At 44.9% G+C, this 18,307-nt stretch overlaps 1 protein-coding gene across 1 annotated transcript in view; it reads right to left on the bottom strand.

Annotated features, from left to right (window-relative positions):
* The window catches only part of EPAS1 (endothelial PAS domain protein 1), a 59,252-nt gene that overhangs the window by 13,848 nt on the left and 27,097 nt on the right, over positions 1-18,307 (bottom strand). Inside the window, exons 4-8 of the mRNA XM_017512714.2 lie at positions 15,750-15,901; positions 15,255-15,339; positions 11,688-11,806; positions 11,354-11,559; positions 2,665-2,771 (exon numbers count right to left, since the gene is read on the bottom strand). Coding sequence (XP_017368203.2) covers positions 2,665-2,771; positions 11,354-11,559; positions 11,688-11,806; positions 15,255-15,339; positions 15,750-15,901 — 669 coding nt within the window. The remainder of the gene's footprint in view (positions 1-2,664; positions 2,772-11,353; positions 11,560-11,687; positions 11,807-15,254; positions 15,340-15,749; positions 15,902-18,307) is intronic.

The raw sequence follows: 18,307 nt of genomic DNA, 5'->3' as shown, positions 1-18,307 counted from the left end.
AATAGATAGGAAAATAAGATTAAAGGCCATAAAAAGCCTAAGAACACATAATATCCTCATATAACAAAGAGAAACTGACCCCTAACCTCACCCCCAGAGTAACAATGTATAAATTATTAATCCATTTGGAAATTTTGGCTTTCAATGATCTAAATCTGGTTGAGCTTCACCAGGCATTTCAATGGTAAACGTTTACAGGCTAAGACATACACGTGTGTAAATCTGGGACCCCGTCGTGTGAATCTGGACCCATCTCAAATCTGAATCTCTGGTTATTCTACAGCATGTGTGTGAGTCTGTAGTGCAAGTTTATTTCCAAAAACTCAAGGACAAATGAGAGACAGGGGTCAGGGTGAGTGGCAGGCTCCTCTCATAACTGTCATTAACCCAATTTCCAACCCATGCAGATTTCCCTTTGTTAGCTGTGGGCTTGCTCCTTTGCTAGCTACAGGTTTCTGAGCTCAGGGCAGCTTTACTTGGCTCCATCAGAGGGAGATAGAGCCTGTGATTTCTATTTGGGCTGTGAATTATCTTTCAGTGTACCTAATGCCTAAATACATGGATTCAGTAAAAAGCACCTTATTTTCCCAAGAGTCTGCAGAAAACATGAACCATTTTTATCCCAGCCCTTTTTATGGATTGAAGATGTTCTAAGAAGAGGGAAAATCCTTTTTATATGCCTAGTGAGAAGTCACAATTTTTCTTTCCTTTGACAGTAGCTTCTTCTACTTTCCCATCATAGAAGATAAAAGGCAATACTGTCCTCCAAGAATTCCCAGAAACTTCTTACATTCGTCCCTTGCCTTGGCTTCACCCTTAGCTTGGAAGGAAGGCTAGACTTTTCCCCAGTTTTACATGTAAAGTTAGCAAGGTCCAGAAAGCCAGGCCCTGGGGAATAAGTGGGTCTGCTGGGCCAGAGCCTGGGCCCCAGAGTCCCAGTGCCTGGGTGATTGTCACCTGCCTTTGAAAACAGGAACCCTTCAGGGACCAGGAAGCATGAAGGAATCCCAAAGAAAAGGCTGGAACTAGATGTTACAATTTCAAAGCTGGGGCAGGCTAAGGTGAGGTCACATTCACAGGCATACAAGAGTACCTCTAACCCTGCCCCATCTCTGGGTCTCTGAATAGGGCTGAATCTAGGTTGTTTTGTGTTTGTTTTTTGTTTGCCAGAGAGCACAGTGAGAAACGTTTCTAAGATATAATGGGCCCTGTTGTACTGTCAAATCAAACCCAAAGCCATGAGGAAGAAACAGAGGAACCAATTAGAAAGAAAAGATCTCACTCAAGAGTGTGTTAACCACCTTCACAGACAGCCCATGGGGTTGTGGCTCTGTTGGCTGCTCTGAACTTGGCTGTCCTAGCTTTAGGGTAGATGGATGGATTTAGGAACCATGGAGAAACGGCTGCACTTCCATTTTCTCCATTGCCAGCAGGTCCACTGGGAATTTTCTTAGACTTACTTTACCCATTTTTAATTCTCCCATAATTGTCGAGGTACCACTGTCTGCACCACTGCGGGCACTTGTTTTGAAGCATTCTCTTCCAAATATAGTTTTGCCCATGAGTTTATTATCCATTTAGTGCCTGTTCTGTACCAGATGCTATGGTAGATATGGTAGATACTGAGGTTAAAGATATGAGCCACTTGTTCCCAAGGAGCCCACAGTCCTCTTTAAGGGCAGGAATCAATTCTACCAATTTATATTGCTCCCAGTGGGCCAAGTACAGGGTTATAGGCCCAGAGTCCTTGCACGTTAATGAGTTTTATGGATTCAAGGGAATGGTCCTGGATCACCTGCCAATAAGAAGTCTGAATTGGGAACATGGCCAAGTAAACATCCTAGAACTGCTCTGTCCAATGTGGTAGCCACAAGCCAAGTGTGAATATTTACATTTAAAGTAAGACTAAATTGCATAAAATTCAGTTCCTCGGTTTCTCTAACCATATTGCAAGAACATTTCCACTGCAGAAATGTTTTATAGGGCAGCCCTCTTCTAGAATCCTTGCATAACTCAGGCTTCCTTCAAACTGCAAAGCAGAGTTTCCGTATGCCATCCCTGGGTTCCCTGGGCAGCCTTTTCTAAAGCTTCCTCGATCCAGCAAGCAAGCTCTCTGAGGTGGCCTACCTCAACACATGTATTAAGTTGGACCCTTAATACTTTCCCCTCTGTTCAGCCTGAGCCTCCCCAATCCTTCAAGATCCAACTCCCTTCCTTTCCTCAGCTCCCCCTGCCCTCCTCTTCTGTGAACATATGTACTTGAATCTGTAGCATGCATCCAAGTTGGTGATGTGTTGAATCATGTTACTGTCTGCAGTGCTGTTCCACAGGGAGTGCAAACCACTGACTGCACACAGGCACTCGGTGGAGGTGGTGTGGGGGAACGGAGATTTAGCCCACCCTCCACTCTCTCAGCTAGCTGTGTACCTTGGTACGGCTGTGTCTCCCTGGAGGAGGCATCCTTTTCTAATTTGCACGAAGGAGTCTATAGGCTGGTGGCAGCCTTGGTTTTCTAACCATGTTGAGGGCATAAGTCTTGTCTGCCACACAAGACAGCAGCTCTGTGCAGGAAGTGACCTGGTCTTCTATCTCACCCATCACACCCCACTCAAGGCCAGATACCACAGACACAAGGAAGCCACAAGGGGCACTCCTGGAACTCACAGTTCTGGTGACTCTTGGTCATGTTCTCGGAGTCTAGTGCGTGGTAGAATTCATAGGCTGAGCGGCCAAGCAGTTCCTCAGGGTGGTAACCAATCAGTTCTGTGATTCTGAGTTTTTAAAAAGGTAGCATGTAAAGAAGAAAGATTACTAACTTATTAATAATTATAAACCATAATTATTAACCATATTAACTTAGCACAGCATATGGACAGGGGCTCAAGGAGCTAACCCCAGAAGGCAAATTACACACACACACACATACAGATGAACACAATCCAGACTTTCTCATCACACCATGTATCCAAGCAAAACAACACTGTGCTCAATCTGTAATCGCGGGTTTATCCAAACCCCTGTTGTTCCTGCCCTTCCTGAAGCCATATTTGGGAGGAGAGAGAAACGCCAATTCTGAGGACTCCCTCTCCCCACTACCCCTGGTACACACATATGCCTGTTCTCCAAGAACCACTGGAAGGGGCTCACCCCCAAGTTTTTGTAGATGAGGGAGTAGAGATCCAGGACGGGCAGATGATCTGCCTGATGCCTACACAGGTGTCCAGAGACAGAGCAAGAATGAAAACTGGGGTCTCCAGTTGCTACGCCAAGCTCATCCTAGTAGAAAGCAGTATAAATGAAACATGAAAATTATGTGGCCCCAGATAGAGCCACCTTTGTCTCTGTGTCAACCAGCATGTGAGAAGGAGTCCAGGCAGGCAGAACCCGCCTGTGCTTAAACCATCACTCCTCTGGGTGCTTCTCTGCAGGCCTTGCCTATGACCTCAGGTACCCTCGGATACCAGGTTTGCCTTCCATGGCTTTTTCTACTTGTCCCTCACATTTCAAGGAAAGGAAAGCACTTGGCTGTCATTTCAGTGTCCTTTTCTTCATTCTGTAAGGTCTCTGGTTTTGATGGGAAGTGGGTAGATAAAGGGCAAATATGGAGAACCATGAAGAATCACTTAACACTCTTAGGACCCTTTGCTCTGTGTTGGAATCACGAAAATAAACCCCTGTCCAAGAAACACCAGGTTGGCTGCTTTACCCAATATCACGTCCTATTAGGCTATATAATACCTCCATATTATCTCTCAAAATCTTGGTTCTCTCACAAACTTTTAATAATGGCCTCACTGTCTTGTTTACTTGGCCTATCCCATTAGAAGTGATGCCACAGTCTCATTATTACAACTCTACTTCAGAAGGCATGACTCTTGGATACAGTCCTGTCATTTGCACTTGTAGGGGATCACTAACACTGAGAGGAAAGCAGAAGCAGTGGCTCCTTATTTCCTGTCTCTGCTCTAAACCCATCCCCCAACAGGTCAACTTGCATATGTCTGTCAGACCAAATTGCCCTAAAATACTACTTGCATCCTGCCACACCCCTATTCAAGCATCTACAGCTTTCCCTTTTGCCAACCATACTAAGAGTAAATGCTGCCTAACTTCCAAGTCCCCCCAGAACCTACTCTCCACTTTTTGAGCAATTTGATTTTCAACTCATCTGTAAAATGTTATGCACCCTCTGTCATGGAAGACACCTCTCCCCTCATTTCCCCATGCCTGGAAAACTCATTCTTGCTGCAGAAGCTTTATGCCTTCTCTTCTCCAAGCCCTGACACCTCCAGGATCATCTCGAAGCCTCTCCTTCTCCACACAGCTTTCTACAGTTCCTCCAGCACAATGTCTTTCAGGAGGTCCAAAGGAGTATGCACAATATTACAGAGAATTATGCATTTGTCCCCTCACATCCTAGGCTGTCCACCCCTGAACTCAGGGACCACTTTATCTTTTTGCTTCCTCTATAATGGTGCTTAGTAAAAACATGAACAGCTGACCAGTAGATTGATTTTCTCTTTGAACCTAAGGTACAGACACCTGTCTATCTACTTTTCTTCCTAGAAGAATATGACTGTCTCAATGCACACCAGTGTGCTCACTCATACATATGCACACACACATATACACACACAACTTGTAATATTCTATCCATCCTTCCTTTATTCTGTAAGGCATCTGGCTTTGAAGTGGGCAGAGAAGAGGCAAGTTCTCTGCCTGGGTGAGACTTTGGGGGTTAAAGCCTTTGTCAAACAAGGAGCAGCTCAACAGGGCTGAGAGGCTTAGGTCTCAGCTGATTCAGCCCAGTGGAGATTTCCCCAGTGAGATCCCAGCAGCTCACTTGTGCCAGCCAGCTGGTCTCAGAGCAGGAGGATCTGTCCCCTCACTTGGCCCTGAGCAGGGAGGTCTCTGAACTCAAGAGCAATGGGCACATTATCTGGCAGCCTGACTCAGTGGGACTGGCGCCCAAGTGCACCTTGGAGAAGGTGGAGACTGGGGGGAACAAGGAAACAGAACAGTGCTGGTCCTGCAATCAGCTAGCTCTGCTACTGGGTCAGATGATTTGCAAGCTTAGCCTGGGAGCTAGAACTGCACGAGTAAGCCCTGCTGACAATGGGCTGGCCATCTGCAGGCTCACTGACTTGCCAGATAAACTGCTTCTGTTCTGGGCAGGTCTAGAATTTTCTAGAGACCCTCCAAAATGAGTCTGCTGGCATTCTAGGAAAGATGCCATTCTACTCTCTGAAGGAATTAAATTTCCTTTTGAGATTAGAATCTTTAAAATGTTCAAAGTAGATGTTTATTATAATCAGCCTCATAATAAAATGTTTAATTAATGTATCATCCATTCAAAGGGACACAATGGGCATGTTTTGGAAGTGGACAAACAAACCTAGATTTCAGAACTGCCAGATATCTTCCCAGTAGCAGCTTTCATTTATCTTGTCAACTAAAATAAATATTTAATGTCTCCTTCTTCATTCCTTTAAACAGACTACTATAAAAACTGGGAAATACACCACATCCCAAACACAATTGAAGAACATTTGAGTTGTCAAACTTCACAAAGCCAGGAAACCCCAACTTAAAGCTCATGGTCATTCGCCCCCATGTGCAGGCACGTAGACACCAGTGGGGAGGTTAATGAACCGAGCTTGTTTATACGGTCGCTCCTACAGCACACAAGGCCCTTCCCTGCTCATTTCCCCCAGACTCCAGACAAGCCTTTTGAGCGGGGCTGTGATAACACGGGTTCATCTTCTCTCTCCATCAGGGGCCAGGAAACTAGTTTTTCTTTCTTTCTAATTAAGGACCCCCGACTCAATGGGAAAAAGAAAATCAGTTTGAGGTCACCCATAAATGTAAAAGTCAACCCAGTAGGGCTGTTCTAAGATAAGAGAGAAATATACCAGGACTTAATTCGCCAGATTTCAAACATAAGAACAGAGGATACTTTTTAATAATGAAGTGGAAAAAGCAGTGGACCAAGGGTGCAGTGAGGAGAGAGATGCAGACAGATAGGCAGCCACAAGGAGGCAGAGGAAGGACGAAAGGAAACAGAAAATACAGCTTTAAACGAGTTGTTAAATTCTGAAGTTGGTGTCACCCCTGGTAAATATGCGGGTCAGCTTTCTGAACTCTGGACTTCAGAGTGAGATGTGCCTTCAAAATGTCAAATGAATGATTCATTGTTCTTTACTCTCAAAACTGTTTATAAGCTCTATTCAAAATACACCACCTATAGCAGAGTGCTCGCAAAAAAAAATTATTCTCTTGGCTACAGTGTGAGTGCTGCCACCTCAAGCGGCAGAGAGGAATCCAGCCACAGGCCTAAGAAGGCTGGCTCTTCTTCCCAGCATGTAATTGCCAGAGCCCGCCCACGTGCGGCGCAGCGCCATGGTCCTTGACTTCAGATGCCACTGTCTGCAGTCATGCAAGATCTGGCTGCAGTTTTTACCTATTCCCTACATGAGTAAAGGATTTGCTAGGTAAATTAATCATGCAAGCAAGATGGTGAGGGAGTATTTAAACTGTTTAAGAGGATAAAAGTTTTAAGCACTTCGTAACCACCTATTTGTTTTCCAAAGAATGTATTTTCTAATAAATAGTTCAAGTCGGCTTGCTCTCCTTCCACTCTCTGCCAGTGGCCTCTCCTCAGCACCCCGTGATTTATCTCATTTTAGTTTCTATATGTGCTTATAAGCTTTGACACTGCATTTACTTACTAAAATCTACACCGTTCACTAACTCAGATTTACTTCTGTGCCTTCTGTTGGTTTGAATGTATTTTCATCTAGATTTTGTTTTAAACCACAGTACTTAAGCCTTGTTTTCCGCAAATACTACATCATTATATGAAATCTATATAACCAGCTTTGTAATTAATGGGAAATACATTTCTCTCCTGTCTGTGGAGTGTTACAGTTACCTGTGGGGGTAAGTGTATACATAGGAAGGTTGTGTGTGTGTGTGTGTGTGTGTGTGTGTGTGTGTCTGTGTGTGTTTTACAACTTATGGCTCGTTATCATTCTCTTTACTGACATCTTTAGGATCCTCAACCTTTCCCTCACTTTTACCATTTTTACTTATTTTAAACTTCTTTGTACAAAAACACTTCACCATAAATTTATCCACAGAATTTGGAATGTAAGGCTCTTGATTTATTAAACTGTAACTGCTGATATTAGTATGTCCTATGTTGCCTGAATCCAATGACAAAACAGGGTTGCCCTAAAATTCTTTACATGTAAAAATTACATGATGCTATTTGTTGATGTGAAATTTTACTGTAATTTTGAAACCTTTTCCCCCTGGTGATACTGCTCCTATCCACATAATTTGCTTTTATAATTTATTTCTAAGATACAGGAAGACTCCTACAGCTGACAAAATCACAGTAGGATTATAATAATTAGAAAGGCTTTTCCTCTATCTCCTTGATGGCTTGGCTTCCTTCACAGTTACCTCTTTTGCCACTAGATGGCACCTCCACGTGAATTTAAGAAACCACCCAATTTTAAAGTTAAACTACTTGGGAACAACTTTTGTCTTCCTTTTGGGTAAATGGAATGTTGTATTTTGTACCATTCATTGTGATTTCATTATATGGATTATGTCTCAAACTCTCAACTCCTAGAGATCAGGAATCATCTCTTTTACTTTGATGTAATGGTCTCTGGCACACAGTTACATAGATGCTCAATAAATAATAGTTCATTAATTCAGGAAACAGTATAATGCCTATGTTTGAGTCATAAAGGAAGAAATCATTACTTCCATTAATAATCAGGATGTTTTTCTTTCACCCTGCTACTCAACTTGTTCCCCTTGTCTAGAACATTTGACCATAGGTACATAAATGTTACTGACATATGAATTGTTACGAAATTTACTTTTAAAAGTATTTACTACTTTTAAAATAATGCAGGACTTAATATGGTACTATGATCCCTCATTAACAGGAGGAAAAATGCATTTTGAGCCATCTGTATTCCTTTATTCAATTTCAGATGTTTCAGAATAGGTTGTTTCAGATTCGGCTGATTTGACCTGAGAGTTCAATGTAAAATTAGAGTTGTCTTTTCTCTCTTCTGTTTTATTTCTCTACCTTCTTTCCTCTCTGTTCTCCTTTATCTTTTTCTCCATGACCATTTTTCTTTTTTTGTTTGATTGTGTCTGTGGTCCCAGCATATCTAAGAAAAGTACCAAGCTGCTTCAAAAGTGATTTTGTGGATTCTAACTGCCATACATTTTCTTCAGATTCTAACTTTTCTGATAGAAAAACAATCCTCTTTGTCAGAATCACAGCCCCTCGCGTGTCTCAGATGTCATTAAACCTAGTGAATTTCCTGATTAAAACGGAAAACCCCTCACCCCATTAGGTATCGCAGACAGGCATTGGTTTTTGAAGCATTTGTCTCTGAAGGGTAATTGAGGTGGAGAGGTTTGTGTGCATGTGCATATGCTTCTCCCCATCCCATCACAAAGAGTGAACACAAAACAAGCTACCAAAACCAAAAAAATCCCAGGCCTCATCAAAGCAATTGAAGTATAACACTTAGGGATTAAAGACTTAAAATAGTCACTTCATCAACTGTCTAAGCCATGTCTGTGCCCTTGTTAACTAATCTGCTAATCGGTTAAACACAACTTCTGTGTGGCACAGCATTCTATGTCTTTAAATGCTTCTGCATTCAGCTCTCCAGTGCCACTGAATTCACGCTTGGGGCCATGTAACTGGGTTTCTTGAAACGCAAGATTTTGCTGAAAATGCAGTGTGTCCTGCAAAACTTATAAGCAATGTTACCCTCCACATTATGAGTCACAAAGCCTTGAATCACGAGGCTTGATACTTCCTTTAAGCCAGAAGCTACTCTGCCTACCAGCCCTGAGCCAAACTAAGAAGTCAGCACAGCGTCTTTCCCCTTTCTATGTACATTTCCTCTCCAGCCACATTTAGACATCCAGTTCCTTGAGTTGTCCCCCTCTTCTTTTGTCCAAAGGTTAGTACCTTCAGAAAATTACCTGAAACTCATTTAAACCAAGATAATGAATAAAGGATAATGCTGAATTACCCTTTCCAGAGGACTTTTTCTCACTGTAACAAGGATCAAAATCTTAAGCTTAAAAAAATCTCTTTTCTATTATCTAGGGATGCCAAGTTATTTTCTAGGACAATAGGGTAGGATTTCCCCAGTGCTTACAGAGGCATCTTACAGATGTGCTTCACTCACCAGGGGCTATATGGCTAGATCAGCTTAAGCTAGTGACATGGGGCTATGCATTGGGATTGTCCATGTTATCTCACAAGACTACTGAGAGGGGTGCATGAAGCTGTGTCTTCTGCCCAGAATGTTCACTTGAATACAAAGAATGCATCTGATAAACAACCTTACCCATAACATGGATTCCTGCAGTGCCTGCCTTTAACAGGGAAACTTTCCTCTTGAACCATCATCCTTATCACCATCACCACCACCACTAACAAATGTAATAAATGGCAACTGTGTCGACGTTCCAGGACACAAGGATTTCATACATGACATTTTCTCCCTGTGAGGTTAGAGCATTTCTTTCTACTTATATAACCACCTGCTACCTCCGAAAGCTTTGAATCCTGACCCTGCTGTGGTCAGAACTGAAGGACAGGAGAGACTCAAGGATATTTTTACAAAAGTTCTGAAATTGTGCCACAAGTGTTGGGCAACTCTAAGAAGGGGCCACCAACCAACACCAGGCCAGTCTAGAATCAGAGGAAAGAAACCCCATTCCAGAGAGGGGAGGGTCCCTCCCATGAAGAAACCAGATGCCTTTGGGATGTCCAGCTGATGAGAGAAAGGTGGGTAGGTCTAGGGGAGGCTGAGCAGGAGCTTTTTTCCTGGGGTTCCGTGGTTTCCTGCTGGCTGAAGAAGACAAGGCAGATTCTTGCTGATCTGGGGGATTCTTCTTCCTGCCCCCCAGCCACTAACTGCCTTCAGAAGTGATTTCGACTCCTTGAGTTTAGTGAAAGATTTAGCTTTGGAGGAGGCCAAGGACAGGAAGTAAGATATAAGCAATAATGAAGCCTCACACATGTTGTGGCTGGACTTTTCAAAGTGCTTGCGCAGCCATTATCTCATTTTACAAGGACCCCATGAAACAGGTTGAGAAAATGTTATCTCTGTTTTGGAGAAGGGGAAACTGAGATCTCAGGGTTTCCTGAGGAGAAACTCTAGAAGATGAGAGAAGAGTGGCAAAGAGTTTGGGGTAGCAAAGAGCTGCCACAGCAACTGTCACCCTGGGACAAATGGCGGCTCTAGATGCTGCAGAAAGCTGAGGTCAGGCAGGGAGATCTCTGCCAGGAAGGGCACATCCGGGGTGTGCTGCTCAGCAAGCCGCAGTGGCGCTTACTCAAGCCAGGCCTACCCTGGGCCCAGCCTTCTGCATTTCCTTCCCTCCCTGGGACCAGCCATTGCTCAGGGCATCTGTTCTCTCCATCTTCCTCCTCCTACCCCCTATCATCAGGCTCCACAGTCCCACAGGCAGGGCTGGTGGGGGAGCTGGAAGCTGTGGGATGTCTAAATACTCCCTCCTATGACAACCCCAGCCTCTTCCCCACCTGCTTGAATCCTCTAAATGAGCTAAGAACCAGAGATGGCATGACTTGCATAAGCAGTCTTAGGCACTCTTTCAACAACTCTAATAAAGGTGATAGTAAGAGTTAACACTGAACATTTATTACTAGATTTGAACCTAGGCCATCTAGTCCTGAAGCCCATGCTCTTAATCACTACTATGTCTCCTAAGAGAATTTTCAGCTGGGTCTGGCACTGGGGGTTATTAGCGTCTGCCTTAGCTGCCATCATCTTAGCCTTCAAAATGGTTGGACAATGGCTGGAATGGACTTGCATGCAGGAAGGAACAAGGCAGAGGGAAAAGCTCAGTCAGTAATGGAAGAGGGTCAGTCTCCAGGGCAGAAGCTGATGCTTCCAGCTGGCCTCTGAAGCAGGAGTACAGATGGAAGTCTCTAGACTCTTCTCTTTCTCCTGAGGCAGAAGACTACCTTGAGAATTTCCTCAGGAGCGTGATACATGTATGGAGAAATATGTTCACACCACAACGATGAGAAGAGTTGTACATGAGGAAAGCCCTGCAGATGGACCCTGAGGCTCTGTCAACTGGAGACCACTGAATATAGTACCGGGAACCTCGGAGGACACTGATGCAATCATACAGTAACATAGGTCCACAAACATGTGCCCGGCAATATCACATCTATGTCCAGTTTCACACCTTTAATACAGGCACAGCCCCACACACGCACAGGTCAGACCCATCTCTGCCCACAGCATACACACTCATGGTCCCCTACCTGTCATCACAGTAGGTGAACTTCATGTCCATGCTGTGGCGGCTCAGGAAGGTCTTGCTGTCCAGGGGGATGTCCATGTGGGATGGATGCTGGATTGGCTCACACATGATGATGAGGCAGGACAGCAGGGGCTCTTTGTAGCCACACAGACTGCTGTGAGGAGGGCAGTTGTTGTAGACTTTCACCTGGCCCGTGCAGTGCAAGACCTGAGACAGGCATGGAAGGGTCAGACGTGGGGCCGAGAGTGCTGGAGGTGGGGGCAGGGCTGTAGGTATCCCCTGCACCCTCATCGCCCTACACCTGGGACTCCAACCCCAGCCTGATGTTGCCCTACCTTCCAGGTGGCTGACTTGAGGTTGACAGTTCGGCCTCTGTTGGTGACTGTGCACTTCATCCTCATGAAGAAGTCCCGCTCTGTGGACATGTCTTTGCTTTTTTTCCCAAAACCAGATCCTGGATGTGGAAGGATGGGAAGAACCAAATGAAGTTAGTTTTATATGAATATTCATGAGAGGGGCCCAGGGCAGTTTTTCTCACCAGCCTATTGTTTGTATTTTCCAACTATCTGCTCTCCTAGCACCTGTAGTCTGCATGAACATGGAGCTCCATCATGGCCTGGGAACTAATGGTTCCTGCTCTCCAGCTTGTCTCTTCCACTTGGGAGCATCAACTCCCCACAAGGCAGGAACTGTTCCATCATTTGATTTCGCATTGCATCTGGAACATGGTCACTGGTCCCTTCAGGGCAGCGGTACAACGAATGCCCATCAGCCACTAGCCCAGCAGCCCTTTCCTAGGGCAGGCCCAAGTCCTCTCGCAGAAATCTCCTAGGGACAGTCTGGGTGAGGCCACGGTTACTCCAAGGGTATAAGCCTCACAGGTTAGAAATGTCTCTCAGACACTTCCGTTCTTTCCTTTATAACCTGTCTCTCAGGAGGAATTTAACCCCTCCTGTACCACCTTCACAAACTGCAGTAGAGTGTTCAGGATACCGTGCCATTAGCTTTCTCTTTGAAGTGACATCTATATCAAGGCTCTAGAGAGACCTCTGGTATGAATCTCCTTACAGTGGATTTGGTGAGCAAGTCCATTTTAACAATTAACTCAGCCTGGATCATATCCTCTCTCAGCAAGAATTAAATAAATCACCAAGAGCAGCAATATAGCTTCCTTCCTCAGAACATTTTCCACTTTTTGTAAAACAAAGTAATGAAAAGAATGCCAACTGAGTCCCACTGTCTTTGTCTAAATACTACACCACCATCTCTGGTACCTACTTTCGAAGGTATAATCCTGTCCCCTGCCCAGCATCATAGAGCCTTGTTTAAAATAGTCACACTCCTTCATCTAGGAGTGTGACTAAACTTCCAGAGGACCTTGATTTGACTGACATATTCCTGCAGAGTTATGTGTCAGAGGAACTGTGGCACCCTTGGACAAAACTTTCACATCCTTCGGGGAGCCCACTCAGTAACAGACTGAAAAATGAATTTTCTTTTTTTTTAAGAGAACATTCCTTCATCATGATTATAAAGCTATTTCTCCCATACTTGATTATGATTCTTACCATTTTAATTTTCAGAGGTGGGGTTAGCATACAATGAGATATACCTGTATCTTGGGATCTGGCCCTACAACCAGTACCAAACCAAGTGTTGGGTATGAGAGAGCTGGAGGGATTCATTTGTGGCTGTTGTTTGGGTTTTATTGAGGCCTCTTAACTTGCTAATCTCTGGATTCTCCCCATGCTGACATTTGATCATTCTTTCTAAACACTGCTCCATGAAGATCACTCCACCCCTGCTCAAAAACCTTCAATAGCTCCCTATTGTCTATGGAATAAAATTCAAGACCTTCCAACTGGCCTTTAAAACCTTCCACAATTTGCCTTACGGCTTTCTTGTCCTCTAGGAACTCACACTAACCCTTATGTCTAGATCATGAGTCTACCCGCAGGCTGGCACCTTCAGTGAAGATTTGCTGATTCATTGAGTTTGACTGATCCCAAGTCCTTAACATGCAGACCAAGAGATCTAAAGTTCTACTCAGATAATTAGAGGTCACTTGGCTGTGAATCATGGCACTTGAGAGCTGAAAGATCTTTGCCTTTGCCTAGTCCAATACCATCAATTTGAAAAGAGACTCTGAGGAACAGAGGAGTAGGATACTTGCTTCTGGTCACAGACTCGAACTCAGACTCTGGTCAGTGGTTGAAGTGAGACTAAGAACTCAAAGGCCAAAGGGTTTCTGGAGTAGAGAAGAAATCAGTCTTTGTTTTTTTCAGGCTTCAAGCACCTACCCATTCAGAACATGAATCTCTTTTTTAGAGAGATTGAGAAAGTCTGGTAGCCCTTTCCCCATAGAACCAGACCAGACACTGAGCAGCCCATGGGGTGCTCTCAGCCAGTATACCCTCAGAGCCAGGTGGCCTAAGGCCTGCAGATGAGAGTGCAAAGGAGATGGGTGAGGGGCTGTGGCAGTGGTAGGAAAGGAGGTGGTTGTAATTCTGTGCTTTGCAGGCCCAAATGTGGATTGCAGACTCAGTGTGTAATAGGGTGAGGTGAGCCAATGAAGTGATTGCTTTTGCAGTGTGTGGTAACAAGAGCCAAACCTCATAGGCTTAGTCTCACTGCCTTTGTTAGGTTGGACAAGAACAAGTCCCATGGCAGTGACAGGTAAGGATGTTAAAGAAGACGTATAGGCATGCACAGAATCTGCCCAGACCAGTGACAGAACCTCAGGTTTGGAAGGGACCTTGACAGTCATTGAGCCCCACTCTGCTGCCCAAAGCTTCAGTCCTCTTAACAATGTTCCCATTCATGCTTTTGTTGAATGGCCAGTTATAGGAGAGGAAGCTCCACTGTCATTGCAACGTGCTTGCTGCCTGTCTGGGTCCTCTCATCCACTGGCACCTGCTGGGTATCCCCATGAGTAAGGTCCTGTACACTAGATCTTTTTAAATCTCTTCTCTGTCAAAACCTACCTGACCTATGTCTCCGCAGGGCACCATTTCCTGCACTAGCTCATCTCCGAAAGTGGCTCCAACAAGCCATGCCTTTCGACACGGCCTTGTGTGGTTTCCTCCCATACTGGACCAGGGCTGGCCTGTAACGTACTCTAACCAACAAGATGGGGCAGAAGTGATGCTCTGCCAATTTGGGCACAAAGCCTTGGGAAGGCCTGGCAGCTTCCACTTTAGTGCTTCTTGGAGCCTGGAGCTGCCACATTAGAGGCCTGGCTACCCTAAGACACCATATGGAGAGAGTCTCTAAGACTCCATGGAGTGAGAAAACAGTCCAGTTGTCCCAGCATCCCAACTAAGCCCATTCCAGCCACCTGCCATAAAGTCCCAGACATGCATGTGAGCCATCCTGATCACCCCAGCCTAGTCTGACCCCCAGGTGACCGTAGCCCAGCTGACATCACATGGAGCACAAGAGCCACCCACTAAACCCACAGGACCCTGGAGATAATCATCAAAGCCCTGTGTTTCAGATAGTTTGTTAACACAGCAATAGATGACTGCAGGCATTCCTATGAGCACTTTGGCACAGACTATTTCCTCATTGGTTTGGGTGGTATCATTTGGCAGAGTCGCTTGACTCTTGGGTAATGAAACCTCCTAGAGACAGTATCCTAACCCAAATGAGTCCCCTAGTAGTGGTACACCAGCATCATGCGGGACCAGCAGGAGATATTTCTGAGTACTGGGTCCTCTCAATGCCCCAATCTCATCTCACAGGCTACACGCTTAAACAGAGGGCCAGCCTAGCTAAAATTTTTAAGGACATCCATTTTTCCTGCATCACAAGGGCCATGAGCTGTCTCCCTTATAGACAAAGGGGAGGCAGATTCCCACCCAGTGGGGACAAGAAGGAAGTAAACACACAATCAGGGATACCGTTTTTGAGACTCAGGTTCTCACGAATCTCCTCATGGTCGCAGGGATGAGTGAAGTCAAAGATGCTATGTCCTGTTAGCTCCACCTGTTTCAAAAACAAGGTTAGGCTGCATTATTCCTAATAGTGAAGTAAAAGACTCCAAAAGAAGGCTGAGCCACCTTCCAAATCTGGAGGCAGGGAGGAGACTGAATCGGGCTTTCTTATAATCTCAGTCCAGTGTTAGGTCCACAGACAGAAAGATGATTTAATAGGGACCTACTGATGATGACAGAGACTTGGTCTATTAATTAGTCAGTAGAGAGGTATCCACCAGGATGGCCATTAGCAAAGCCAAACCCAGTGCTTGGGGATGGGAGTGTGGCCTGAGGTCAGCGAGGGTGGCAGTGGGCCTTTGCAGGGAGAGGTCAAGTGGGATTGTGGCTAGCACCTTCCACTCATTTCTACCCCCAAATGGAAACATTTCTCCTTTTGAAAGAGACAGAGGAGGGTGTCACCTGTGTGAGTCCCATGAACTTGCTGATGTTTTCTGACAGAAAGATCATGTCACCATCTTGGGTCACCACAGCAATGAAACCCTCCAAAGCTTTCAGGTACAAGTTGTCCATCTGCTGGTCAGCTTCGGCTTCAGACTCGTTTTCAGAGCAAACTGGAAAGACAGCGGGGCGGGACAGCTTGCATGAATGTGGAGTGAAAACAGGTATGACTGGCACAGGTAGGCATTTGCCAGGGATGGCGCAAAGGCATCAGGTGGACTTTTCTGGAAACACACACTGCCGACCATCTGAAAGTCTGCCCTAGCCCGGCCGTAGGCACTGGATGAGCACCACTGCACAGAGGACACCCTGACGGGGGCTGTGATGACAGTGTGCTTGTCGTGAAAACAGTATTTGCGGCACTAGTAACAGCAGCAGTAGTAGCTGTGGATATAATGGTAGTAGTAGGAACAAAGATTTTAGCAGCTAATATATATTGCAGTTACTGCATGAAAGGCATTGCACTCAGCATTCTCTGATCTTCACAATTACCTGTGAGGGAGACACTATTCTTAATCTCATTTTACAGATGAAGTATAGAGAGGTTAAGCCATTTGTCCAAAGGTATAAAGATTGCAAAGCTAGCAAGCTTCGACAGTGGAATCCAGAAGCCACACTCAGCTATTCATAGGCTTTGGAGTTAAACACAGGTTCTGTTCCTAGATCAGCCTCCTATTAGGCTATGACCCTGGATAAGTAACAACCTCTTTGAATATCACTTTTCTCATCAGCTAAATGGGAATAACAATTTCCATTTCTGAATTGTAAGAATTAGATAAGTATGTAAAGTGCCTAAAACAGTGAATTCAACAGTAAATTCTTTCTTCTTTCTGCTCCAAGACACACACTACCCTCAAATTGCTCAGATCCCAGGTGAGGAATATGTAGTACTCAGAGATGCAAAGCTAAGTAAAAGTTCAAGGGTGTCATAGCTGGGTTCCCAAGGAAAAGTATAGATGGGAAGAGCACTAAGGGTCAGAGGAGAAGGAGGTTGCTTTGGGGTGATCACAGACAGCTAACTATTCCAAAGAAGTTTTAAAGAGACTTAGAGATTTCACTCTGTAGAATGAAAGAAGGGCCTTCTGAACCAGATGGGATTAGGTGAACAGGGACTGAGGTGAGGCCCATCTGGCTGAAGAGGAGAATCCATTTCCCAGTCTTAAGGATTGGGCTGGTGAGGCTGGCCCAGTGTCCCAGAGGGGCCTCACATTTCAAGCAAATGTGAGCAGAGGAGTGCATCTCAAAGCACTGCTTTGGGGAGATGAGTCTGGCAATGGCATACAAAATGGTTTGGAGAGAGCGAAACCAGAGGTGCAAAAGAGAGTGAGCAGGCAGCTGCATCCCGGCAGGCTCTACCAGTGGTTGCTGGGAGCAGCCTGGGAAAGCTTCCACCCCTAATCGCCCATACTTTGAGTATCCTGGCCTATCAAGTATACCTCTGCTCTCTGCAAAATACAGACTCAACTGTTGTCCAGACAAAAAAAAAAAAAAAAACTTCTTAGGCCCCAGGCCTTTGGTTGTTGCACACAGACCACAGGCTTTATTTCAGCCGTCTTCTCCTAGTTCATTATTTAACTCCAAAGACATTTACTTATGAAAATTTGTATTCATTCAGTGCAAACGTCAATCCAAGAGTACCTCACTTGATTTATAGAACAAGGGGATTAGAGAGTAATTTGTCACTTGCAAACATTAATATTCACTTAACAGGAGCTTTTCAAATGGAGTCTATTCTAAGGAACTTAAAATGCAATTCAATTTATGGGCCACTTGGCAAGGGACACATCGATGCTGTGAAATGTCGTTCAAGGGTCTTTCTGCAAGGACACTGGAGTTCTCTTTTATCTTTTTCCTCGAGCCCCTAAATTTAAGCTTTGGGTTACCTGCCATTATTCCTTAAGAACAACAAATCCAAATTACAAGATCCTCCTACCAAGAGACTCCAGTAGAGGCAGAGGGGACCAGCATTCTTTCAGGACACAGGATCAGAGAACATGCCAGAGTCACAGACACCTTCTGCAGAGGATCACAGGGGGTCCAGGGATGGGCAAGCCTGCAGAGCCAAGAGTTGACTTATATAGAGTAATGGCCCGGTGGCTTTCCCTCTGTTTTGCTAAAATGGTGGAACAAAATAAGGGAAATTCTTTTCTCTCCACACTCTGGTTCAGGCGACTAGCCTATAGAGGGGAGAACCACAGGCCATGAGAATGGCCTTATACCATACACATACGCACACCTGATCCCTGCTTGGGGTTTCTGCCGATATACGTTTTCTTTGCCAGCTAACCAGCCCACTGAACTGATGATGAACCAGTGTCCCAGGTGTGGGCGATGCCACTGCTAATGTTAGCTTTCCCAGCTAAAATCTTCATTTGAACAGGGGCTTTAGGGGAGAAAATGACTTACCTCAGTGCTTTCAAATTTGCGTATGCATCAGAATCATCTAGAGACCAGCTTAAAACAAAAATTTCTAGGACCAGGACTGCTACATAATTTGCATGGCCCAGCACAAAAAAAAA

Source organism: Cebus imitator, unplaced genomic scaffold, assembly GCF_001604975.1.
Source record: "Cebus imitator isolate Cc_AM_T3 unplaced genomic scaffold, Cebus_imitator-1.0 Scaffold476, whole genome shotgun sequence".
Taxonomy (NCBI): Eukaryota; Metazoa; Chordata; class Mammalia; order Primates; family Cebidae; genus Cebus; species Cebus imitator.
The sequence above is the reverse complement of the archived record's forward strand: the minus strand, read 5'-3'. Positions and strand labels throughout refer to the sequence as shown.